Consider the following 25,783-nt stretch of genomic DNA (forward strand, 5'->3'; position numbering starts at 1 on the left):
AGAGAGAGAGAGAAATAAAAATAAATCTTCAAGGACATCTGTATTGTGCATGGCCATTATTTCATTGGACCGATGCAGTTACATAGTTTTTTTTAAACTGCTTACTGTTCTTCATTGTATTTTTTTGAAAGAAACTTTTCATTTCATTATTTTTGAAAGCATCTTTGCTTTACAGAATTTTATTTTTACATTTGACTAAGACTTTTGCACTGCACTGTAAAAACAATAATTCAGAGTAAGTAGGTGTGAACCTGTTAGTATCTTCAATTCAAATTTTGAAATTGAGATCCAGATGGTTCTATAATATTGTCTCCACCTACCCATAATAATATCTTCTATGTGCCCAACGACCGCATCAAACTCGGCATCAACATCAGATGAACTGGATAAGAGATTGCAACAAGTTAAATTGCAATTCATGCATAATTATACAATATCACTATTTGTTAAAATGTATATCCATTTTCCAGCAAAGGGCAGTGAATCATACCTCCTCCTATTGATTGGTAATGTACTTTCTGTGACTCTGCCAAACTGCATTAGTTAAAGAAGGATATTTCTGTGAGCTCCTCGGAAACGTTTAAAATCCTGGCTGTTTGAGACAAATTATCCATGTGTAGCTTAAGGAAGTTTGAGTAGTTCATTCAATTTAATCACCTCATTTTTGGACCCTGACATTTATTGGACTTGCATTATAATATGATAGATTTGTATCTTCAGCCAGAGGGTGGTGAATCGGTAAAATTCATTACCACAGATGGCATTGGGCGTACTTAAAGCAGTGGTTGATATGTTCTTGATTAGTAAAGGTGTCAAAGGTTACGGGAAGAAGGCCCGAGAATGGGGTTGAGGGGAAAAATAAATCAGCCATGATTAAAAGGTGGAGCAGACACAAAGGACTAAATGGCCTAATTCTGTTCTGACATCTTATTGTCACTATTCCTTAGAAAGGAGGCAGGTACAATGCGGTAATTATCAAGTTTCACATTAGACGGCTCACCACCATGCTTTGTTAGCATCTTTCTACATTTTGCCTGGGAATATTCCCATAGGGTAGTATAGTAACAAAGCGATTAATGCCACATTTTACAGTGCTAGCTGTAAGACTGTGGTTCAATTTCTGCTGCTGTCAATAAGGAGTTTGAACGTTCTCACCGTAACTGTATAGGCTTCCTCTGGGTGCTACAGTTACCTCCCACATTACAAAGACATACTGTTATGGTTAATGAATTGTGGGCATGCTATGTTAGCATTGGAAGCGTTATAACATTTGCAGACTGCCTAGGATAATTATCACTGATTTGATGCAAAATGATGCATTTCACTGTATATTTTGATGTACATGTGACAAATCTAATCTTTAAAAAAACTTTTTCCAAAACTTCTCATGCTATCCATTTTCACCAAATACAATCAAATTCTATTACTTCCTTCTCAGTGCTCCCAAATACCACGCTATCCCTTTCCCAGTGTTCTACTAAAATGCCATGCTTTCCTCGACTCTCGCATTCCCAAAGATTTTGATGTACTCAAATCTCAGACAACCTCATACTTTGAACTTCCTAAACTTATTTCCTATATATTAGCAAACAACAGGAGTTCTGCAGATGCTGGAAATTCAAGCAACACACATCAAAGTTGCTGGTGAACGCAGCAGGCCAAGCAGCATCTGTAGGAAGAGGGGCAGTCAACGTTTCAGGCCGAGACCCTTCGTCAGGACTAACTGAAGGAAGAGTGAGTAAGGGATTTGAAAGTTGGAGGGGGAGGGGGAGATCCAAAATGATAGGAGAAGACAGGAGGGGGAGAGATAGAGCCAAGAGCTGGACAGGTGATAGGCAAAAGGGGATATGAGAGGATCATGGGACAGGAGGTCCAGGAAGAAAGACGGGGGGGGGGGGAACCAAGAGGATGGGCAAGAGGTATATACAGAGGGACAGAGGGAGAAAAAAGAGAGTGAGAGAAACAATGCGTGCATAAAAATAAGTAACAGATGGGGTACGAGGGGGAGGTGGGGCCTTAGCGGAAGTTAGAGAAGTCGATGTTCATGCCATCAGGTTGGAGGCTACCCAGACGGAATATAAGGTGTTGTTCCTCCAACCTGAGTGTGGCTTCATCTTTACAGTAGAGGAGGCCGTGGATAGACATGTCAGAATGGGAATGGGATGTGGAATTAAAATGTGTGGCCACTGGGAGATCCTGCTTTCTCTGGCGGACAGAGCGTAGATGTTTAGCAAAGCGGTCTCCCAGTCTGCGTCGGGTCTCGCCAATATATAAAAGGCCACATCGGGAGCACCGGACGCAGTATATCACCCCAGTCGACTCACAGGTGAAGTGTTGCCTCACCTGGAAGGACTGTTTGGGGCCCTGAATGGTGGTAAGGGAGGAAGTGTAAGGGCATGTGTAGCACTTGTTCCGCTTACACGGATAAGTGCCAGGAGGGAGATCAGTGGGGAGGGATGGGGGGGGGGACGAATGGACAAGGGAGTTGCGTAGGGAGCAATCCCTGCGGAATGCAGGGGGGGGGGAGGGAAAGATGTGCTTAGTGGTGGGATCCCGTTGGAGGTGGCGGAAGTTATGGAGAATAATATGTTGGACCCGGAGGCTGCTGGGGTGGTAGGTGAGGACCAGGGGAACCCTATTCCTAGTGGGGTGGCGGGAGGATGGAGTGAGAGCAGATGTACGTGAAATGGGGGAGATGCGTTTAAGAGCAGAGTTGATAGTGGAGGAAGGGAAGCCCCTTTCTTTAAAAAAGGTAGACATCTCTCTCGTCCTAGAATGAAAAGCCTCATCCTGAGAGCAGATGCGGCGGAGACGGAGGAATTGCGAGAAGGGGATGGCATTTTTGCAAGAGACAGGGTGAGAAGAGGAATAGTCCAGATAGCTGTGAGAGTCAGTAGGCTTATAGTAGACATCAGCGGATAAGCTGTCTCCAGAGACAGAGACAGAAAGATCTAGAAAGGGGAGGCAGGTGTCGGAAATGAACCAGGTAAACTTGAGGGCAGGGTGAAAGTTGGAGGCAAAGTTAATAAAGTCAACGAGTTCTGCATGCGTGCAGGAAGCAGCGCCAATGCAGTTGTCGATGTAGCGAAGGAAAAGTTGGGGACAGATACCAGAATAGGCATGGAACATAGATTGTTCCACAAACCCAACAAAAAAGCAGGCATAGCTAGGACCCACACGGGTGCCTATAGCTACACCTTTAGTTTGGAGGAAGTGGGAGGAGCCAAAGGAGAAATTAAGAGTAAGGACTAATTCCGCTAGACGGAGCAGAGTGGTCCTGTCTTCTCCTATCATTTTGGATCTCCCCCTCCAACTTTCAAATCCCTTACTCACTCTTCCTTCAGTTAGTCCTGACGAAGGGTCCCGGCCTGAAACGTCGACTACACCTCTTCCTACAGATGCTGCTTGGCCTGCTGCGTTCACCACCAACTTTGATATGTCTTCCTATATATTAGGTGCATTTTGCCGTTCATGCTGAATCAAAAAAATGGTGCAGTTTAAAATCAACCCCACATAATTATCAGCAATTTCAGGCCAAAATTAAATGATTGCAAACAAATCATAAAAATGTTAGCAGTAAAGCATTTTGACATAAACTCACTGCAAGTCTTATAAAAAAAGACACAGGGGGCCTTTCAGTGTAACAGATTCCCTGAAAAGATCATTCAAACACTCCCAGTCTCATGAATCCTCTTTGAAAATCATCATTAAAATTTACTTTGAAAAACGCCAGTTGTTCTCAACTCTCTACTTGACTAGAACCTCCATCTGCTAAACAATTATCTATCTGCCCTTTAAGACAGTGCCCTTATCTATCTCTCTACTTGACTAGAACCTCCATCTGCTAAACAATTATCTATCTGCCCTTTATGCCACTTTTCCTAGAAGATGAGCCCTGGACACAAAATTCCAGATAAGCTTGAAAAAGAAATTTTACTTTGTGTATCCTGTTCCAATATTTGTAAGGGAAGGATCCAGAATGGATTTATAACATCCCTCACATCCTAATACCTTCACAGACTTTTGTAGGTACGCCCATCATACCATAGCCTCCAGTTCTCTCTTCCCAAATCTACCATAAAATGTAATCAGAACAATATATGATCATCAAATAACCATTTGTGTCTATTGCTATTAAAAAAACATTCTAAAATGCTCTGAATCCAGAATTCATAACGTCCTATAAGTTTAGCAGAGTGATTTATAGGCTTGCAGATTATTACTTACATAGACACGGCAAGATTTTCAACTTCTGTATCTTCCATTTCTACGACTTGATCTCCAGTACCAAAAAGAACTATAGAAACAAAGAACTATCAGAGTGCGACTCGCTCATTTTCTGTATATTCTTCAGCAAAAGACATGGAATGATGCAATGTCAGAAAACTTCAAAGTTAATTGCTGGTATACACAAACTTCACTCTAGCCAACATGGCGGATCAGATTAGGTAAGAATTAAAAGCAGACTTCTTTTCAAATGTCACCAAGAGCCTTAGTGACATATAATCAACATTCCAAAGGTACCCAAACCATCATATCCATCAAACCTGGCAGATTATATGTCTATCTGTGTCCATTAACGCACTTACTGTATACTTACTAGTTACAATAGGCAAAAAGCATTTTATAAAGAAACTTGGGGCAGTTGTACATGTTTCATTAGATGCTAAAGGTTGCATGGAATCTGAATTGGCTACTAGCTTCAGAATGTCAGTATTTATTCATGAGTAATTAGCTACTTTTAAGATGAAAAAAATGTCATGGCTAATGTAATCAACCTCTGGTAATAACAATAATTAACATAAAGTACTATGTTTTTTCTCTTGTACTGACCTTGTATTGGGAAATGAGCCTAGCCAGGTGATTGGAGTTTCCATGGAGAACATTTTGGGAAAAGTGATGTCTTTAAATTTTAAAATAGTTATGAATACAACTAAGTCTGGACTTCAGTGGAAAGTGGTAAATTGGCGGAAAGCCAAATACCGCAGTATTAGGCAAGAGCAGAGGACTGTAGACTGGGAGTGATTGTTATTGGGCAAGTGCACATCCTTAGGAAGGCAAGAAGGCAAGGCTTGGGAACCTTGGATGACAGGGCCTATTTTCAATTTAATCAAACAGAAAAAGAAAACCAATGCAAGTTTAGGAAATTGAAATTGGACAAGGCCCTTGAGGAACATAAATGAAGCAAGAAAGAATTTAAACAGCGAATCAGGAGGGCTAAAACAGGTCATAAAATGTCCTTGGCACATTGGATTGAAGAGAATCCAAAGCATTTTATGCATACATTAAAAACAAGAAGGTAGGACACTGAAGGACATAAGAGGGGATTTATGCCGAGAATCAGATGTGCATCAGTATTCACCAGGGAGAGGGATATGGAAATATGCTGATATTCTAGGGAATGTTGATATCAAGTTACTGGAGCCTGATTGGATCTATCCCAGGTTATTGACAGACAGTGGATTGGTGGGGCCTTGACAGAGATCACTGTATCCTCTTTAGCCCCAAATAAGGCTCCAGAGCACTAGATAATAGCCAATGCGATTCCTTTGGTTCAGAAGGGCAGTAAGAACAAATCGGAAATTCTAGGCTAGTGAGACTTACATTAGTGGAAGGATCTATTCACATTTGAAAGAACATGAACTTATAAGGGATAGTCAGTGTGGCGTTTTGAGCTGGAGTGCTATAGGTGCTAAAAATTTAATTGACATATTTTGAGGTGACAAACATAACTGATGAGGTTAGGCCAGTGGATGTTGCCTACGTGGACTTTACATTCACAAGGTCCCTCATGGTAGACTGATCCAGAAGATTAGGGCACAAAGGATCCCTGGAGATTTGGTAGACTTGATTCAAAAGTGGTTTGACAATAAAAATAAAGGGTGGAAGGGTGTTATTCTAACTGGAGGTCTACAATCAGTAGTATTGCACAGGGATCATTGCTAGGCCTCTATTGTTTGTGATTTACATAAATGACTTGATGGGCCGATGAATAAATGTGTAAACACTCAAAAATTGGTGAAGTTCTGGACAGTGAGGAAGGTTATCAAAGGATACACCAGGATACAGATCAATTAGTAATATTGATGGAGAAATGGCAGAAGGAGTTTAATCTGGACAAATATCAATTGTTGCACTTTGGGAGGTCAAATGCAAGGGGCAGTATACGGTAAATGATACGACCTTAGAAGCACTGAGATACAGAGGGAACTTGAGGTGAAAATCCACAGCTCCCTAAAAGTGGCAACACAAGTAGATAGGGTTGTAAAGGCGGCATATGGAATACTTGCCTTTATTGGTCAGGGCAATGATTAACAAAGGTCACACACAGCTGTATTAGACTTCGGGTAGGTTATATTCATTGCAGTTCCGGTTACCGCAGTGCAGGAAGAATGTACAGGTTTTGAAGGGGATGAAAAAGAGATTCACCAGGATGGTGCCTGGATTAAAGAGCATGAGTTCTAATGAGAGGTTGGACAAAGTTGGAATGTGTTCTCTGGAGCACTGTAAGATGAGGGGCAACCTGATAGAAGTGTGTAAATTTAGGAGAGGCATACATAGCGCAGACACAGTCTTTTTCCAAAGGTAGAAATAAATATTAGATAGCACAGACAAAGTGAGAGGGGGAAAGTTTGAAGAGGTTTCTGGGGAAAATATTTTCTTCACAGTGATAAATAGCTGGAATGCGCTGTCAAGGGAGATGGTGGAAGCCGGATACGAAACCAACAGTTGAGAAGTATTTAGACAGGCACATGAATGCACCAAGGGACGGATGAGATTTGTTTAAACTGGCATCATGATTGGCACAGACACTGGGGGCCCCAAGGGCCTGGTCTGTGTCTGTCTTCATGCTTGAGTACAGTATTTTACATACATTATTGCTCATGTGTTACCTTACTCTCAGAGGTATTAGGTTCAAATAAAATCTGCCAGCACAGCAGTGATCAGGTATCAAGCAGCAAGATAGCATTTAACCATGATTTATTGTAGGAGCATTGTTTATTTATTATTATTTTATCTTTCGTATTTGCACAGCTTGTTGTCTTTTGCACATTGGTTGTTTGTCCAACCCGTTGGTTGCGTTGTTTATTGATTCTATTATGGTTCTTGGGTTTACTGAGTATGCCCTCAAGAAAACAAATCTCAAGGTTGAATATGGTGACATACGGACTTTGATGATAAATTTATTTATTTTGCTCAGCATAACAAAAGGCATTTGACAAGGTTCCACACGGTAGGCTTATTCAGAAAGTCAGAAGGCGTGGGATCCAGGGAAGTTTGGCCAGGTGGATTCAGAATTGGCTTGCCTGCAGAAGGCACAGGGTCATGGTGGAGGGAATACATTCAGATTGGAGGATTGTGACCAGTGGTGTCCCACAAGGATCTGTTCTGGGACCTCTACTTTTTGTGATTTTTATTAACGACCTGGATGTGGGGGTAGAAGGGTGGGTTGGCAAGTTTGCAGACAACACAGAGGTTTGTGGTGTTGTAGGTAGTGTAGAGGATTGTCAAAGATTGCAGAGAGACATTGATAGGATGCAGAAGTGGGCCGAGAAGTGGCAGATGGAGTTCAACCTGGAGAAGTGTGAGGTGGTACACTTTGAAAGGACAAACTCCAAGACAGAGTACAAAGTAAATGGCAGGATACTTGGTAGTGTGGAGGAGCAGAGGGATCTGGGGGTATATGTCCACATATCCCTGAAAGTTGCCTCACAGGTAGATAGGGTAGTTAAGAAAGCTTATGGGGTGTTAGCTTTCTTAAGTCGAGGGATAGAGTTTAATGATGCAGCTCTATAAAACTCTGGTTAGGCCACACTTGGAGTACTGTGTCCAGTTCTGGTCGTCACACTATAGGAAGGATGTGGAAGCATTGGAAAGGGTACAGATTTGGAAGGGTACAGAGGAGATTTACCAGGATGCTGCTTGGTTTAGAGAATATGGATTATGATCAGAGATTAAGGGAGCTAGGGCTTTACTCTTTGGAGAAAAGGAGGATGAGAGGAGACATGATAGAGGTGTACATAATATTAAGAGGAATAGATAGAGTGGATAGCCAGCGCCTCTTCCCCAGGGCACCACCACTGCTCAATAAAAGAGGACATGGCTTTAAGGTAAGGGGTGGGAAGTTCAAGGGGGATATTAGAAGGTTTTATTACTCAGAGAGTGGTTGGTGCGTGGAATGCACTGCCTGAGTCAGTGGTGGAGGCAGATACACTAGTGAAGTTTGAGAGACTACTAGACAGGTATATGGAGGAATTTAAGGTGGGGGGGTTATAAGGGAGGCAGGGTTTGAGGGTCGGCACAACATTGTGGGCCGAAGGGCCTGTAATGTGGTGTACTATTCTATGTTGTTGTTCTAAAACTTTCAATTTCCAGATGCATTCACATTTCTTCCCCTCACAGATATCAGCTATCAGAACACTTCCATCAAAGTATAGACATCATCATCACATCCTATACAAAAGCCCTTATTAGTATAGCAGACAGGTTTACATCTACATATTGTAGAGAAGATTACCATGTTTTATGAAAACTATTTGTTTTTGAGTGTTGATTTTATAACCTGAAAAGGCGCTAAATGAATTGATGCATTGTATAAGGTGGTGCACCGATATAGCAGGGTTTGATAAGAATAGAACATCATCCGCATACAATGTAATTTTATGTGACTTTCGTCCCATGTCTGGAGTCTCACCGAATAGCCTCTGCCAATGGCTCAATCACTAGTGTGAAAAGTAGTGCTGATAAAGGGCAGCCCTGCCGGCTACCTCTCAGAATACTAAAATTATCTGACCTAATACCATTGGTGACAATCGCAGCCAGAGGGTCATTATAAAGAACCTTCACCCACTTAACAAAATTATTGCCCAAACCAAATCTTCCTATGGATGCTGTCTGGCCTGCTGCGTTCCAAAGTGTGTGTTGCCTGAATTTCCAGCATCTGCAGATTTCCTCCTGTTTGCAAGATACTTAATGAATACTTTACTTCAATATTCACTGTGGAAAAGGATCTTGGTGATTGTAGTGATGACTTTCAGCAGACTGAAAAGCTTGAGCGTGTAGATATTAAGAAAGAGAATGTGCTGGAGCTTTGAAAAGCATCGTTGGATAAGTCGCCGGGACCAGATGAGATGTACCCCAGACTACAGAGGTGAGGGAAGAAATTGCTGAGACTCTGGCGATGATCTTTGCATCATCAATGGGGATGGGAGAGGTTCCGGAGGATTGGAGGGTTGTGAATGTTGTTCCTTTTTTCAAGAAAGGGAGTAGAGCCAGCCCAGGAAATTATAGACCAGTGAGTCTTACTTCAGTGGTTGGTAAGTTGATGGAAGAGACCCTGAGAGGCAGAATTTATGAACATTTGGATAGGGATAATATGATTAGGAATAGTCAGCATGGCTTTGACAAGGGCAGGTCGTGCCTTACGAGCCTGATTGAATTTTTTGAGGACGTGACTAAACACATTGATGAAGGAAGAGCAGTAGATGTCGCGTATATGGATTTCAGCAAGGCATTTGATAAGGTACCCCATGCAAAGCTTATTGAGAAAGTAAAGAGACATGGGATCTAAGGGGTCATTGCTTTGTGAATCCAGAACTGACTTGCCCACAGAAGGCAAACAGTGGTTATAGACAGGTCATATTCTGCATGAAGGTCGGTGACCAGTGGGATGCCTCAGGGATCTGTTCTGGGACCCTTACTCTTTGTGATTTTTATAAATGAGCTGGATAAGGAAGTGGAGGGATGGGTTACTAAGTTTGCTGATGACACAAAGGTTGGGGGTGTTGTGGATAGTGTGGAGGGCTGTCAGAGGTTACGGCGGGACATTGAGAGGATGCAAAACTGGGCTGAGAAGTGGCTGATGGAGTTCAACCCAGATAAGTGTGAAGTGGTTCATTTTGGTAGGTCAGATATGATGGCAGAACATAGTATTAATGGCAGTGTGGAGGATCAGAGGGATCTTGGGGTCCGAGGCCATAGGACGCTCAAACCAGCTGTGCAGGTTGACTCTGTGGTTAAGAAGGCGTATGGTGTATTGGCCTTCATCAATCGTGGAATTGAATTTAGGAGCTGAGAGGTAATGTTGCAGCTATATAGGACCCTGGTCAGACCCCACTTGGAGTACTGTGCTCATTTCTGGTTGCCTCACTACAGGAAGGATGTGGAAGCCATGGAAAGGGTGCGGAGGAGATTTACAAGGATGTTGCCTGGATTGGGGAGCATGGCCTATGATAACAGGTTGAGTAAACTTGGCCTTTTCTCCTTGGAGCGACAGAGGATGAGAGGTTACCTGATAGAGGTGTATAAGATGATGAGAGGCATTGATTGTGTGGATAGTCACAGGCTTTTTTCCCAGGGCTGAAAAGGTTGCCACAAGAGGACACAGGTTTAAGGTGCTGGGGAGTAAGTACAGAGGAGATGTTGGGGTAAGTTTTTTACTTGGAGAGTGGTGAGTGCGTGGGATGGGCTGCTGGCAGCGGTGGTGAAGGCGGATACGATAGGGTCTTTTAAGAGGCAATTAGATAAGTACATGAAGTTTCGTAAAATAGAAGGCTATAGGTTAGCCTAGTAATTTCTACAGTAGGGACATGTTCGGCACAACTTTGCACAACTATTGTGCTGCAGGGTTTTCTACGTTTCTAGAACTAGAATGGAAGCAAATCATCCTCATTAACGAGGGACTCAAGAATCTGACAAGACATCAACAGATCATTGTAAAAGATTATACTGCACTGCTAATAAATTTGCTGACATTTCATTTTCAAAAGATGAGCACAGCGGTTCCTAACCAAGGGTCCGCGGACCCGTCGGTTAGTAGCAGGGGTCCATGGCGGAAAAACAGTTGGGAACCCCTGCCCTCTAGAATCCTGGTGATTTATTTCATTCCTCTTTGTGGGGAAATTGACTGGTATAATTTTCTTATATCAATGTAACAGAACTCCAAAAGAACTAAAATGCCAACAAAACATCATAGGATGTTAATAAATGATGAAAACAAAAATTTGAATTATTGGTTACAGCAATCACTTACTCAAAATCAGAATTTTGTTTTAAATGTCTTCATCACACCTATACACTAAATTGTAAAACACGCCAACCTTGCGGAAAGCTTTGGAATTATTGAGAGAATTGCAAGCCTGTTTAACAGGGGGTTCTGCTAACACCATTACCGGGCGCAGGGCTTTCGTTCCCACCCAGTGGGGAGTGGGGAGGAAGACGGTCCGGGCGCAGGGGGCTTGTTCCTATCCGAGTGGGGAAGGCGGTCGAGGACTGAGTGATCGTCCCCACCTGGGGCTTGGGGAAAACGGAGGGTGTAAGGCACTCGTTCCCACCTGAGTGGGGGGGGGGGTGGCGGACGTGGGGAGAGGACGGTGGGGTGAGGGCCAACGGTCCGGCGCACGGTGCTCGCTCCTACCTGGCGCCTTCCAGGCCATTGTTGAAAGGCTCCTCTCCAGAGCAACGGAAGTACCGGTCCCACCCGGCCACTGTCCGCGCTACAACGGCGGCCCTGCCGCTGGGTTCCGAGCTCAGACTGTAGGCCGGGCTCCTACAGACCCTGAGCGACTGCGGCGTCCATCCGCTCGCTTTCTGTTCGTGGAGATAGTTACCCGAAGCTGCTTTATGGCCGGCCGTCACCACGCCGCTCGCCGTCCGCCAACCTTCCGGCTGTCGCACTGTTCGGGCTGAACCCAGGCTGCACCGGGCCGGGGAGGGAAGAGGGGAAAAAAGGGCTATTGGAATTGGCTTATTATTGTCACGTGTACTAATATACAGTGCAAAGCCTGTCTGCGAAATGCTGATCATACAGATCAAATCATTAGTGCGTTGGGGAAGTACAAAACGATAAAATAATGCGGAATAAAGTGCAAGAGCTACAGGGAAAGGGCAGGAAGGGTGACGAAGGGCAGACTGAGGGCCGAAAGATAGGGAGGAGGCTGCTAGGAGACCGAGAGCTGGGGAAGAGGGTTTGAGAGAGAGTAGGTGGAGCTTGGGGAAAGTGTCGGAGGATCATGAGGAGTGGTGTAGGAAAGAGTTGATAAGATAGGAGGGGGCGATAAGGAATGCAGGTGATGCCTGGGGCATTCCTGGCATCTGAGTGTCATACACACTTCCCATCTTCGGCATCCACATTTCTCAGACTGGTTTCCTATTTAACTCATGAAGCATCCAAGTAACTGCCACTTTTAAAATGTTAAAGGTATTGTTTCTTTTCCAAGCCGCAGAATCATGAATGCGCAAAATAGTTCTGCATTTTTTCAGTACCCTGTCTGGTGCCAGCTACACTCCACCAAATAATATACTCAGTATGTTTATCACACATCTCTAATAACATAAATTAAGAGCAAATCAACTGATGTACAAGTCAATTGCCACCTTAACTGGATAATACCTTATAATTGTGATCTTGCAATCGAACATTATGGGCTCTCATCTAGGGCAGAGAATGTACTATTCATGACTGCCCAACTTGGTTACATTACCTGCTCTGCGCAGTGCCTGTCCATGTCCACTTTCTACCACAAGGGAGCAGGACTTTCTCTTTTAAGCGTATGTGGCTCAAGAACTTCCTGCTACAGTAATATTTCTTAACTACATGACCCACTATGGGCAAAGAAATGCCTAACCCTCCGCCTAGAATCACATCCCAAGCAAAATCGTCATTCATAAACATTTTCATACTCCAGCTATAAGTCAAGCAATAGGACTTACTCCCTCCTGGATTCAAATCCCCTCATTAAAAAAATGTGGCACTTGCTCTTAAAAACCTGCGACATGTGCATGCCCGCCTGCAGTGATGTGAGTACAAGTACATAAAAATCCAAATATATGAAATAATGTAGTTCTCCCCCCCTTATCTATTCTACTAATTAGATCCTGAAATAACTTCAGACTAGTCAATTGTTCCAAAAATCCATGCCCACTCTGTTCCATCATATCATTCTTTTCAAGATGTTCTCTTACGGTGTATTTCATTATAGATTCTAGCATCTGAATGGAATTTACAAGCTTGTAACAAAAGATGGAGAGTACCAAGACACAGACTCCCTGAACAAATTCCAGGACTGAAGGCTTCTGAAAATAGAATGGGAAAAAAGGCTGCCTGACCTGAGTTCCTCCAACATTTTGTGCGTATTACTTTGGATTTCCAACATCTGCAGAGTACCTTGTGGGAAAAAAAAATCATGCTTTTAAGTACCCACTACATTAGAGTCACTTGTGTCACCAAAAGACTATTACAAATTTTTGTATCTATCAATGGAGAGCACTCTAATTCATTGCATTACACCCTAGCATGGAGGCTCCAATGCATCGGATCACAAGAACCTGCAGAGAGCCATAGACTGAACCTACTCTATCACAAGCACAACCCTGACCATTGAGAACAACTTCAAGAAGCAGATTCCTTTATTAATGACTCACCATTCCAGCTATGCCCTCTTTTCATCATAACCATGGAGAAGATGGCACAAAAGACCAATGTTCAACCATTCAGAAACAGCCTCTTCCCTTCTGCCATCAGATTTCCAAATAGTTCATGAACACTGCCTCATTATTCCTTTTTTTTGCACTTTTTTGTAATTTAGTAATTTTATGTCTGGGTGCTGTACAACTGCTGCAAAAGTTCACATAATCTAAGTCAAGATAATGTGATTTCAAAGATTCCTGGTTCAATTTCAAAAATAATCCTGCTTCAACAGTGATGACAATGGTACAAAACAGCACATGTGCAAAGCAAAAACAAAACAAAACAAAACAGGATTTTACATCTGGTTAGCCCTGCATCATTACTTCTAGGAAGTCTTTGCTAGGCTATTTGGCTAGTTAAGAATATTGACCATTTCCTAACTTGTTGGCATTTACTGCAGACCAGTACCTTATCCATTGCCCAGAGAACCACGTGGGTGCTGTTAAAATCACTATGTTCATACGACAAGATTGATATAAAGGTACTAAGAAAACACAAAAAAGAAGAATTCTCAACAATTTGCAGAGGTTATTTTCACTCTTCTCTGAAATGCTCCTCCTCCCAAATGCAGTCATGAGCATCATTTCGTAAAAAGGAAAACAACATTAAAATAAATAAGGGACTGCATTTCAACAGACATTTATGCAAAGTCTTTCAACACAATATTCAACAAACTAATTTCAGGTTACTCATTTGTATGTTTTACATTGGTAGCATGAAAAGATGGAAAGAACAAAGTTTGTAATATCTAAATTAGGAAACTGTACATTTTCTGACCCGATTATGCAAACAGACGAAATTATATAGAAATACCTTGTGCATGTGGCCCAAACATTAATGTACATTTTACTCAGTGCTAATAAATGTCAAGTCTTTAAATATTCAAACTTTATTATGCAAATAACTGAAACACCAGGTGTTCTGGTACTTGACATTGGGCTAAGAATACCATTATTTGTTTTCCTTTTTGTACAGCAGTAAACAGGAATGTAGTGAATTTTTCCACAGTACTTTTAATACAGTACAATATAATCGGGTCACCATTTAAATCCAAATTCTCCAACAATAAAACATGACATACCAAATCAATCCAAAATAGCTTTGCTGCTATTTCTTCACACCCAATAATTTAACAATTACTTCCCAAACTGCTTAATATGAATCTTGTGGCACATATTGATTTATCAGTTGCGAGAATTCTTTCAACTGCACTGTATTCAAAATACCAGTTTCATAATTAATCAGCACGTGCATTCCTGGTCCAGTAGAAAATTAGGAGGAGAAAGCCAAAATCTATTGCATTACAAAATGTAGTAAATGCAATTATTAAGGACAAAGGTGGATGAAAACATCTTGGATCTGTAAAACATGTACTGTATTAAATAAATAATTTATAATTTTGCTATCTACAAGGCTTGATTTTGTGTACGGATTACAAATGCTGTGCTCAAAACAAAATTTAAGTATGTTAATTACCACAGATGTTTTGTTTAAAAAAAATGTTCTTTGGAATCATTACATCTCAGATTGTACCAATTGGCAAATCAGAGCTTTGAGTAGTTCAGTGTTCTATGTATTTTTCCAGCAAAAGTTGATACCATTACTCTTGTCATATACCTGGGGCCTCATGGAACACTGCCTATAAAAAGTAAACATTTCTGCTGACAAGTAATAACGTAAAGATGAAGATTTCATTATTCAAACATTTTTGCATATATCTTTCGGAATCTCCTGTACCCATTCAGAGCTACAGGTGCTGAATAAAAGTACAGCATTAAGAGCATTATCGTCCTGCAGCCAGAAGGGGAAAACAAAACAAAAATAATTCTTAATTCTCAAAACAAGCTGGAACTTGCATCTTTGAAATCAATTTTGTTTTGCGCTCGTCAAGCTGAGGGACGTTCATTGCTAATGTCCAGGCCAAGCATTTCAGGCAGATATCGTGCGAGCCTAGGCTTTTCTACGGTGCTCCAGTATCCTTAACAAATGTTCCTCAATCCAGCTTTATAGGAGCACTCTGTTGTAGCATACTATTCCATCATTTCCCTCAATACCTGTTTCACCAATTTAGTGCTATAATTCAGCCATACAGATGCAGTGTACCCATGCACACAAGGGACCTTGCTGAAACTGTTCCACTGGAGTTATGCCAAGTTAGGCTCACTTGGCTAATACAGTAATACGAGTATCCACACACATTGCACTTTTAAGATACATGTCCCAGCTCGATTGTTCCATGTGATAGCACTTGGTATTAATGATGATGATGACTGATCAGAACAGATTTTAAAAGAAAAATTCAGGAGATGTGTGAAATCAGCCTGGCACGGGTCTTTATTTCTTGACGGCACAAGGGACAGGTGTCCAGTTGCAAGGCACATTCCATGCAAAGGTCACTGGAAAAAACAAAGGCCAAAATGTTAAGCTTTTTTTCTTTTAAAATGCCCAGAAGACTATAGAACTAAAATTAACATTAATTTTTATTTTTTTAATTCTAATTCTAAATTAAAACAAGAATATATTGTGAGATCTCTGTGAAAAGTACTGGTTTAGTGTTACTGCCACATTCAAATTTCAAAGTAAATTATCAGAGTACATATATGTCACCATATACAACCCTGAGATTTGTTTTCCTGTGGGCATACTCGGCAAATCTAAAGTAATTAGAACAGGATCAATGAAAGATCAACCACAGTGCCGAAGCCAACAAACTGTACAAATGCAAATATAGATAAATAGTAATAAGTAACGAGAACGGAGACAATTAGATACAGATTTCTTAAGTGAGATCATTCTTTGTAGAAAAATTTCACTGATGGCCCAAGTGAACGTAGTTATCCTCTTTTATTCAACAGCCTGATGGTTGAGGGGTAGTAACTGTTCTTGAATATGGTGGTGTGAGTCCTGAGGCTTTTGTGCCTTCTGCTTGATGGCAGCAGGGAGAAAAGAGCATGGCCTGGGTGGTGAAGATCTCTGATAATGGATAATGCTTTCCTGTGACAGTGTTTCATGTAGATAGGCTCAACGGTTGGGTTGGGAGGCCGACTCCACTACCTTTTGTGGTATTATCCATACAAAAGGCATTGGTGTTTCCATACCAGACTGTAATGCAGCCAGTCAATATACTCTCCACTACACATCTATAACAGTTTGTCAAAGTTTTAGATGTCATGCCAAATCTCTGCAGACTCCTAAGGAAGCAAAGGTGTTGCTGTGCTTTCTTCACAATTGCACTTGTTGGGTCCAGGATGGGTCCTCTGAAACAGTGACACCCAGGAATTTAAACATAAAAAAACCTACAGCATAATACAGGCCCTTCGGCCCACAGTTGTGCCGAACATGTCCCTACCTTAGAAAATACTAGGCTTACCCATAGCCCTCTATTTTTCTAAGCTCCATTAAAGTTGCAATCGTCTCCACCTCTGATCCTCCGACAAGGACTGGCTTAATAACCTCTGGTTTCTGTCCCCGAAAGACTACTATCAGTTTCTTGGTCATGCTGACATTGAGTGAAAAGTTATTGTTATGACACCACTCAGCCAGATTTTCAATCTCCCTCCTGTATGCTGATTCATCACCACCTCTGACTCGGCCCACAACAGTGGTGTCATCAGCAGACATGAATATGGCACTGGAGATGTGCTTACCCATACAATCATAGCTGTAAAGTGAGTAGAGCGGGGGGCTAAGCACACAGCCATGTGGTATACCTGTGCTGATTCCCAAGCCCACCAGAAAGTGAACATATTATGATTTTCTCCAGGACCAGCACCTCTCCCCCCCCCACCCCCAATTCTTCTTTTCATAACTTCTTTGGAGAAACTATCATAGAACTCAAAGACGACACAGATTTACATAGCCTCTTCAACATCACCAAAATCAGTCATGGCAATCACAATGAGTCAACTGAGAGTTGCGTCACAACTATAGAATGACTCACTGCCAAGGTCTGTACAACATATTCTTGGTTTATTTATTTACTTTTTTTTTTGCATTTGCACAGTTTGTCTTCTTTTGTACATTGGTTATTTGTCAATCTTTGTGTCGTTTCTCATTGATTCTATTGTATTTCTTTGCCCTCCTGTGAATGCCTGCAAGAAAGTGAATCTCAGAGTACTACTTGATAATAAATTTACTTTGAACGATGTTGCACAACTGGTCAATGAATTACATACGTATATATTTTTTGCATGGGGCCTTGCTCAAGTGATGATTACGTTTCATCTGGCTAGGGTACCTAGAACCAGGTCCAAGTTTCACAAGGGGCTGACCTCTCAGTACAAATATTCTCAACCAGTAAGAAATCAGCAGTCAGTAAGAAATCTTTGGAATCCTTTACACAAAACAGGGATCCGAGTCAGAACTGTACAGAACATCAATTTACAACATCAGCCCAATTTGTCCATGTCAACCACAATGCCAATCTACACTAATCGTACTTGCCCGCATAAGGCCGAGGTAAATTAAGTGATTTGGGGTGAATGCAGAAAAGCAAAGGACTGTACCAAATGGAACAACATGAGGGGCTGAGTACTATGCTCCTGCTTCTATTTCTTATGGGAAAGATAGAAAAGGGGCAATTTGGAAAAGTCCATAAAGCCATTAGAATTTCACTGGAATGCCAAAAGTTAATTAAAAAAGATTAAAGGGCAAAGTACTTCAAGAGGGCAGGGAGAATGATAGAGAGAAGTAAGACAACCCTAAAGTGAGAAAGCTCACATTGCAGATGAAAAAAGTGATCTGTTCTAACCAAAACAAGACTGCAATATACCTGTGTCCACAAGGTCGGAGTTCTGTGTCAGCCATCTCATCACAGCACAGTGTGCAGCAGTTTTCCCGTATGCTCACTTGTTTCAATAAAGCGAGTCGTCGGTGTCTTAAATACAACATAATTGTCATAATTTGCATAAACTATTATGCTGTATTTCTCAACTGATCAGCACTTCTATATATTCAGATAAACTCAAGAGTAAATAAAACAACATCTTGAAAATATAGGACAATGCAGCTGGGAAGCTTCATACTGAAGTACTCACCTTGGAAGAATTATTTTCTCGTCGGGGGTCAAAGAGGCATAATCATTAAATGTGCTGAATTTGACATCTGGCGGATACTTAAACGGTTTTGCACCAAAATTAAACTCGCACTGTTGATAGGACATGAAACTAGCAGCAGCAAAGAAACCCGATCTGCAATTAATATAAAAGACACTAAATCACTCAGGATATGATCTTAATTTTGGAAAACATTTCTATATCATGATAGATACATACGAGGCAAGACTAACATTTAAACTTTGGAGTTGAAAGGAAAATAATATCTTATTAAATTTTGGGAAAGGAGGCCATAATAAAGTCTGACTCAGAGACAAGGAGGCATAGTGTAAGCTACACAAATCTTTCAAAAGTGAATTTATGCACTCCTGCAAAATGACAATCCTTAAATCAGTTGTTAACTTCAATATAATAGATTTTTGTAAAGGATTTAAGGAATATGGAGGAAACACGTTGGTCAATTGAGTTATGTTTTATAACAACCACAACTTCACTGAATGGCAGAATGGACCAGAGGAACTAATTCCTAAATTTGTAACTTCATGAAAAACTACTGTAATCTTGGTTTTTCCACTGAGTTTACAAAAACCATGAGCTTAGAATCTAATTTTGATTTTGATACAGTATCAGATTTCAAGCTTCTCAGCATCCATCATTCATCAGGATCCTCCCTAACATTTACAACTCTGTAAAGTATTTAACACCCTCTCAAATATTTCTAGCTTTAGCTTGAAAAGTAGGGACAAGAAAGTCAGATTGTTTGCAATCCATTTCTGTTTTCTTGACATTTGTGTTTGACTTAGAGTATCAAGTGAAATACAAATGTGCGAGGTCCTAAGACAATAACAAAAATATAGAAGCCCAAATACTTGTATTGATTGTGAAATTCAGAATATAAAAGCCAAGCAATTAGACAATAATCCTATAGAGGGCAAGTCATACCTCAAAGGCATTTTTACAAGCTTAGTGCCACCAAAAGAGGTATATTAGTAATATTACACTGTCCCATGGTAATATCAGCCATTGCTTTGATTGAACTCCATACTGAATTCAAAAACTTCAAATTACCCCTCTTGAATGCCACAATCCCAAGGTTTTTCTCCTTTCCTTTTGTCTTGCAGTTACAGACTGATTCCATTTCCAATTTATACCTCTCTCCGTCCACCTCTTTCTGTTAGCTGTCACTATCATGACATCATTCATTCTCTCCAAGCCTCCATGCTATCATGTTCCACTACACTTACTCTGCAACTAAAACTTCTCAAACTTCACTCAGCTCTGAAGGCCCACTCACATGAAACGCTAATCTCACTTCTCACAGATGCTGCTTGACCCAACTATTTCTTGCAATTAATTTTATGCTTTCTATCTGAAGTAGTTAATTTTTGGACACAGGTAAATAGAGAGCATGGCTAAATTATAGTACATTACAGAATAGTATATACATCTAGGAAACCAACACACATTAATGTAATTTGAAGTATGTCAATTAAAAAATCCAGTAAAATACTTGAATAAAGATGAGAAACTCACAACACTGTTTAACGTGACCCTGAAAATAACTGCATTTACCTTACATTTTTGTTGCCTTACACAGCGTAACATTGACCAGGCTCCAGATTGATGTTTGAGATACATATCTTGTGTTTGAAAACTCTTCAGATCAAGGATTGCAGTCAGCAAGCCAAATACAAAAACATTTATGAAGAGCCATTCCAATCATCCCAGACAAGCCATTGTGCAGAAAAACTTATAAAATGATTCGGAGGCACAATGATTTTAGAAAATATTCCCTACACTATTTTAGCTTTCAAAAATAAATTGAAAGCAGTTAAACAGTGCAAACAAATAAGTTCAAAATCCTGACAAAAAGAATCACTAACCAAAGCTATGAATAAAAACTGAAAACAACAATACTGAAAATTGATTTTCTTTTCCATCTTAAGTAGAAAACCAGATGGTAACAGTAGAAGAACATTTTCTAGCCTATTTTCAAGTTTCACTATTCCAAAGCAATATTAATTTAAAGTGGCTCTTTCTAAAATCACTTACGTGGCAGACGAAAAGACTTGCATTTCTGGGGGTAGTTGGTTTCCATTAAGATAGAAAATCATCAACTTCTTATTTAAATCTAAGAGAAATCCTATTGTGTCCCCTACATGGAAAGAGCAAATGCATCCATAAGTAACAGCAATACAAACAAAATACTGGTCTTTTAGATAACACAATGGACTGACCAAATTATAATAAATAATTACAAATTCACAGCAGGCTCAAGTTACATCTAGCTCAGTTTTGATCAGTAAACTGATGTTCATAAGTTAAATGCATTTTACCTACAAAATTATTTCCCATTTTAAGGAAAGAATATTGGATGGTTGAACTAAGACAACTATTCAGTTATGATACAATATAAAAGTCTTGAAGACTGAGCTTCATAATCAGATGAATTTTAGTTGAAGGCTTTCTGCAGAGTCCACTTGTTTCGCAAATCGTTAGCTCCTATCAATTGCAAAAACGAAAACTCTCAAATTCAAAGAAATTAAGATAACATTGGGCCTCAAATGAGATACATGAAATACTCTTCCATTTTTCTATTTTGCTCTACATATAAACAAAAAGCAGATAGGGAGAGCAGTGCGACGTGAGACCGAAAACATTACATAATACTCTGATGCACTACGTCATCAACTTTTAGTCTTGTTAATTAGATGTCAAAGTGACAAATTGAAGAGCAAACGTACACATGAGAATTACTCAAGTTTGAAATAATTTGGCATTTGCAATTGAAAACTGAAACTTTAAACTTAAGCAATTTTTATAACACAATCAAAGAAATTTCAAAAACATTTGCAAAAGTGAAAAGGCTGCTACCAGGGCTTACACCTCATCCTGCTACTTATTTTTTGCTCATCTTGCACTCAGCATTTACAACACAAAAACTAGACGTGGTCCAGAGGTTCTCCTCCACGTTCACACAGTATATATTTTCTGTTCTTTTCCTCGTCATGTTTATCTATCTTATGCAACTGATTCATAAAGACACTTTCCACCAAAGGTTACACAAAAAAGCTCAAAATTCTCCAAAGATTAATACTGAGAGAGGATTAAGGGTTTAAAACATACACTATAGGAATAAACTTGCCATTTTCAAGTTATTAGGCCATTAGTATGGTTCCAAAAGGATCTGTACTGAGGTTAAAATATTTGAGTTTTGATCAAAATACAGAGGACAATGTAACAAACCTTATAAATGATGTAAAACCACTGTGCAAATGAGCTGTAAATCATTTGCAGGGATCGAGAGAAGTTGAATAAGCGGACTAGATGTCAACCCTTTGTACAATCAAAAGACAAGGATTGGAAGTGAAGCAAGATGTAAGGTAAAGAAAGGTTCATATAGCTTTTTCCTGCTTTTATGTTATGCTCACCAGGTTGAACAGCACATTACACAAATTTTTTAAAAAATGAAGACCACCAAATGCAATTGCCTTTATGTTTTCTTTTGCCAGGACAAGGACAAAAGCAGTAAAGGATCAACAAGTTTTACTATGTTCCTCCCTCAACCTTATCCAAAAGGAGCTCTTGTTCTTGATCTTCATGCCATTTTCCTTCCTCATCAAAAATATATCTATTTGCCAATTGTTACACTGCGGACAGATACCTGACCCTCTTCTTGCCCAAGCAGAGATTATAGTTCTCAGTTGTGAATAGTGGAGTTATTCTACAAAGAAACTTGAAGATACATCTCTATATGCTGCAAACATCTCCCGCCCCCACCTGGCCTCCATTATTTAAAATGTATAGTAAAATGTTCAAATCATTTCAGAATTATTTCAAAAAACTGGACATCAAGCCATACACAATACAACTATAATAATCTACTTTATGACTATTCTGAAATCCCAAAGGTTCAGTATCCAGCTTTGGTGAAAGAACGGACACAGGCAAATAGACAAGTGAAGCTTGTCTGAGGGCTGTAGGGTTAGACAAGACTACACAAATGGAATGGTGCAGCCAACAAGGCTTGGAAATAGATGAGAATTCTGATAGAGGTGTTGAGGATCAGAAGCCACGGTAACAAAGTGGTTTGTGAGTTTCGGAGTTGTTTTTAAGGAGTGTGTACATTCTCTCCGTGAACTGGAAGGGTTTCTTCCAGGTGCTTCGGTTTCCTCTATCAGTCCAGAGACATACCATCTGGTAGATTAACTGGTTATTGTAAATTGTGTCGTGTTTGGGCTGGTATTAAATAGGTGGGGTGCTAAGTGGTGCAGCTCTTTGGGCCAAAACGGACTGTTCCACACTGTATCTCTAAATAAAAATAAAAGCATAAAACCAAAATGTATAAAAAGGGTTGAGCAACAGTCAGTTGCAGAAAGCTCAACTGATTCTTTTTTTTTAAAAACATTTTCTTATACCGTAGTCAGCAAAACTCAAATTCACTGATCAACACAGGTCAAAATTCAGGAACCATCTTCAGCATATTGTCTGGATAGTTCAGTTACAGAATGAGCTTTCAAAAAACATCTAACTATATTTCACTTTATTGTTAGTCAATGGCATACATCAAATTCCACTGTTTGCTGAAATTAGGTTTAAAACTTCAATAAAATTCATTATGCCAGGCCAGTGAAAGGCAACACTTACCTTCTTTCCAGCAAGGATGAGTGTGTGGTTCACTTCTGGCATTGTACCAAATTAGCTGTCGGCAGCCATCATATGCACAAGAGTATTCATCATCTCCAATCCCATAACCTTCCTTTAAAAAGGAACAAACCAAAAATGTTCCCCTTAAAATAGTTTTGACAAAAGATCATTGACCTGATAATGCAACTTTTTTGCTATAGATGCTTCCTCAGCTGCTGAACAAATCCATTTTTATTCCAGTTTCATTTGGAGTAACCAAGTAGACATTTTTAATGCATTATAATCTATAGATGCTTTTAATAAAATTACATGAACCAAATATGCACTAATAGCAAAAAAAAAGCACTAAAATATTAGATGAAATCTTTCAATGCAAGTCTTAATGGTAAGCAACAGCCTCATTAATCGGATTTGTCAAAGAAAGTCCTGAATGGCTAAAAGAAAGGATTTTTGTCAAGACAAAATGTTCCAAATCAGACTCAATGGCTGTATTGAACATGCTGATCCCAACTGGAATCCCGGAGGGGTAAAGTCAGAGAGTTATAGAAAAGTATAGCATAAAACAGGCCTTTCAGCCTATCTAATCTGTGCCAAAACATTTAAACTGCCTAGCCCCATCGACCTGCATCTGAACCATAGGCATAACCATACCCCTACCCCTACTATCCAAACTTCTCTTAAAACATTGCATACACCACTTGAACTGGCAGAATAAAGTCTGAATGTATTCAGTCTTTCCTTATGACTCAGGTCCTCCAGTCCTGGCAAAACTTCTGTAAATTTTATCTATGCTCTTTCAACTTCCATCTTTCCTGTGGGTAGGCGACCAAAACTGCACACAATACTCCAAATTAGACCTCACCAACATCTTATACAACCTCAACATATCATCTCATATTCTGTACTCAATACTTTGATTTATGAATGCCAACATGCCAAAAGCTTTCTTTACGAACCTATCTACCTGTGACGCCACTTTCAATTAAATATGGACCTGTATTCCCAGATCTCCTTGTGCTGCAGCACTCCTCAGTGGCTTACCATTCACTGTGTAAGACTTACCAAGGTTGGTCCTACCAAAGTGAAACACCTCACACTTATCTGCTTTAAATTCCATCTGCCACTTTCAGCCCATATTTCCTGCTACAAGCTCTAATAGTCTTCCTCACTGTCAACTACAACCCTAGTCTTGGGTGTCACCTGCAAATTTGCTGATCCAGTTAACCACATTATCATCCAGATCATTGATATAGATGACAAACAACGGACCCAGCACCAATTCCTGCTGCACTCCACTAGTCACCGGCCTCCAATCAGAGAGGCAACCATCTACTATCACAACTACTCTCATAAACTCAAAGTCTAATCCAATTTACACCCTCATCTTGAATGCCATGCGACTGAACCTTCTTGACCAACTTCCCATGCGGGTCATTGTCAAATGCCTTACTAAAGTCGATGTAAGCAACATGCACTGCTTTGCCTTCATCAACTTTCTTGGTAACTTCCTAGAAAAATTATAAAGATTGGTTAGACTCAACCTACAATGCACAAAGCCATGCTGACTATCCCTAATCAGTTCCTGTCTATCCAAATATTCATATATCCAGTCTTCAGGTTTGTTTTTCAAAGCCTTTCTTAAACAATGGAACAACATTAGCTATTCTCTAATCCTCTGGTAACTGTCGCCAAGGATGACTTAAGTATCTCTGTCAGGGCCCACGCAATTTCTGCACTTGCCTCCCACAGTGTCCAAGGGAATACCTTGTCAGGCCCTGGGGATTTATTCTCCCTAATTTGCCTCACGACAGCAAACACCTCTTCCTCGGTAATCTGTATCGGGTTCATGACCTCACTGCTGCTTTTCTCATTTCTACAAACTCTGTGTCCGTCTCCTGAGTAATTACAGGGTACACAAGAACAGAAAAAGGGTGACTTACGTGATTAAGAAATTTACTGTCTTTAGTTGCCCAACCAATTTGCATTACACCAGAAGTAATTACAGTTACTTCATAGTACCATACGCCAATATCGACACAGAAAGTACACCGGACACTCTCAAAAGAGGATGCATCACAGCGAGCCTGCAAGAAGACAAACAGACTAAATCCTCAATGCTGCAATAACCTTGGGGACTAAAAAATAGGGTTTTTGGATGGTTTAAAAAATTACAATTTAAAAAAATGAGATTGCATTGTTAATAGTAGATCTTTATCCCCCCACCAGGAATCATATGCTAACTTTGAGATTCTGACCTTCATGATAGGTTACAGTGGTCTGGGAATATTACAATAGAAGTTCAGGCCACAATATACTGCTGCATTAATATTTTTTGCCATAAGAACAAGAGGAGGAGAGAAAAAAACACTGCAAGACTGCTTGCTAATATAGAGCCACAGGCCTGAAACACGCAGACTCGTCATCTGGTTTGGTTGGAAGCCATCAACACAAAGTCTGTTGATGTCACCTAAAGACTGGCCTGTTATGAGCTATACTGAAGACCACTTCAATCACTAATAAATAAACAAACTGTAATTAAAGATGTCCTAACAACATTCACCAGACAATTGAAAGTGTGCGCAGCCCTCCAGTGAAAAATGGTATCGTATCTGTT

At 40.3% G+C, this 25,783-nt stretch overlaps 2 protein-coding genes across 6 annotated transcripts in view; both read right to left on the reverse strand.

Moving 5' to 3' along the window:
• arl2bp (ADP-ribosylation factor-like 2 binding protein) overlaps positions 1–14,250 on the reverse strand; it is a 45,813-nt gene extending 31,563 nt beyond the window's left edge. Inside the window, exons 1-3 of one of the 4 annotated variants that reach the window (XM_072279456.1) lie at positions 13,108–14,250; positions 11,417–11,695; positions 321–382 (exon numbers count right to left, since the gene is read on the reverse strand). In XM_072279456.1, coding sequence (XP_072135557.1) covers positions 321–382; positions 11,417–11,695; positions 13,108–13,154 — 388 coding nt within the window. In that variant the 5' untranslated portion in view covers positions 13,155–14,250. The other 3 variants (XM_072279457.1, XM_072279459.1, XM_072279455.1) reach the window with 3 other exon arrangements.
• Positions 14,251–14,341: 91 nt separating this feature from the next.
• rspry1 (ring finger and SPRY domain containing 1) overlaps positions 14,342–25,783 on the reverse strand; it is a 69,693-nt gene continuing 58,251 nt past the window's right edge. For both annotated transcript variants that reach the window (XM_072279454.1, XM_072279453.1), the window contains 6 exons: positions 25,110–25,253; positions 23,170–23,281; positions 20,575–20,677; positions 18,505–18,657; positions 18,240–18,344; positions 14,342–15,864 (listed from right to left, as the gene is read on the reverse strand). In XM_072279454.1, the coding sequence (XP_072135555.1) occupies positions 15,768–15,864; positions 18,240–18,344; positions 18,505–18,657; positions 20,575–20,677; positions 23,170–23,281; positions 25,110–25,253 (714 nt within the window). In that variant the 3' untranslated portion in view covers positions 14,342–15,767. The remainder of the gene's footprint in view (positions 15,865–18,239; positions 18,345–18,504; positions 18,658–20,574; positions 20,678–23,169; positions 23,282–25,109; positions 25,254–25,783) is intronic.

The sequence above is a fragment of the Mobula birostris genome, chromosome 15 (genome assembly GCF_030028105.1).
Source record: "Mobula birostris isolate sMobBir1 chromosome 15, sMobBir1.hap1, whole genome shotgun sequence".
In the NCBI taxonomy this organism is placed as follows: domain Eukaryota; kingdom Metazoa; phylum Chordata; class Chondrichthyes; order Myliobatiformes; family Myliobatidae; genus Mobula; species Mobula birostris.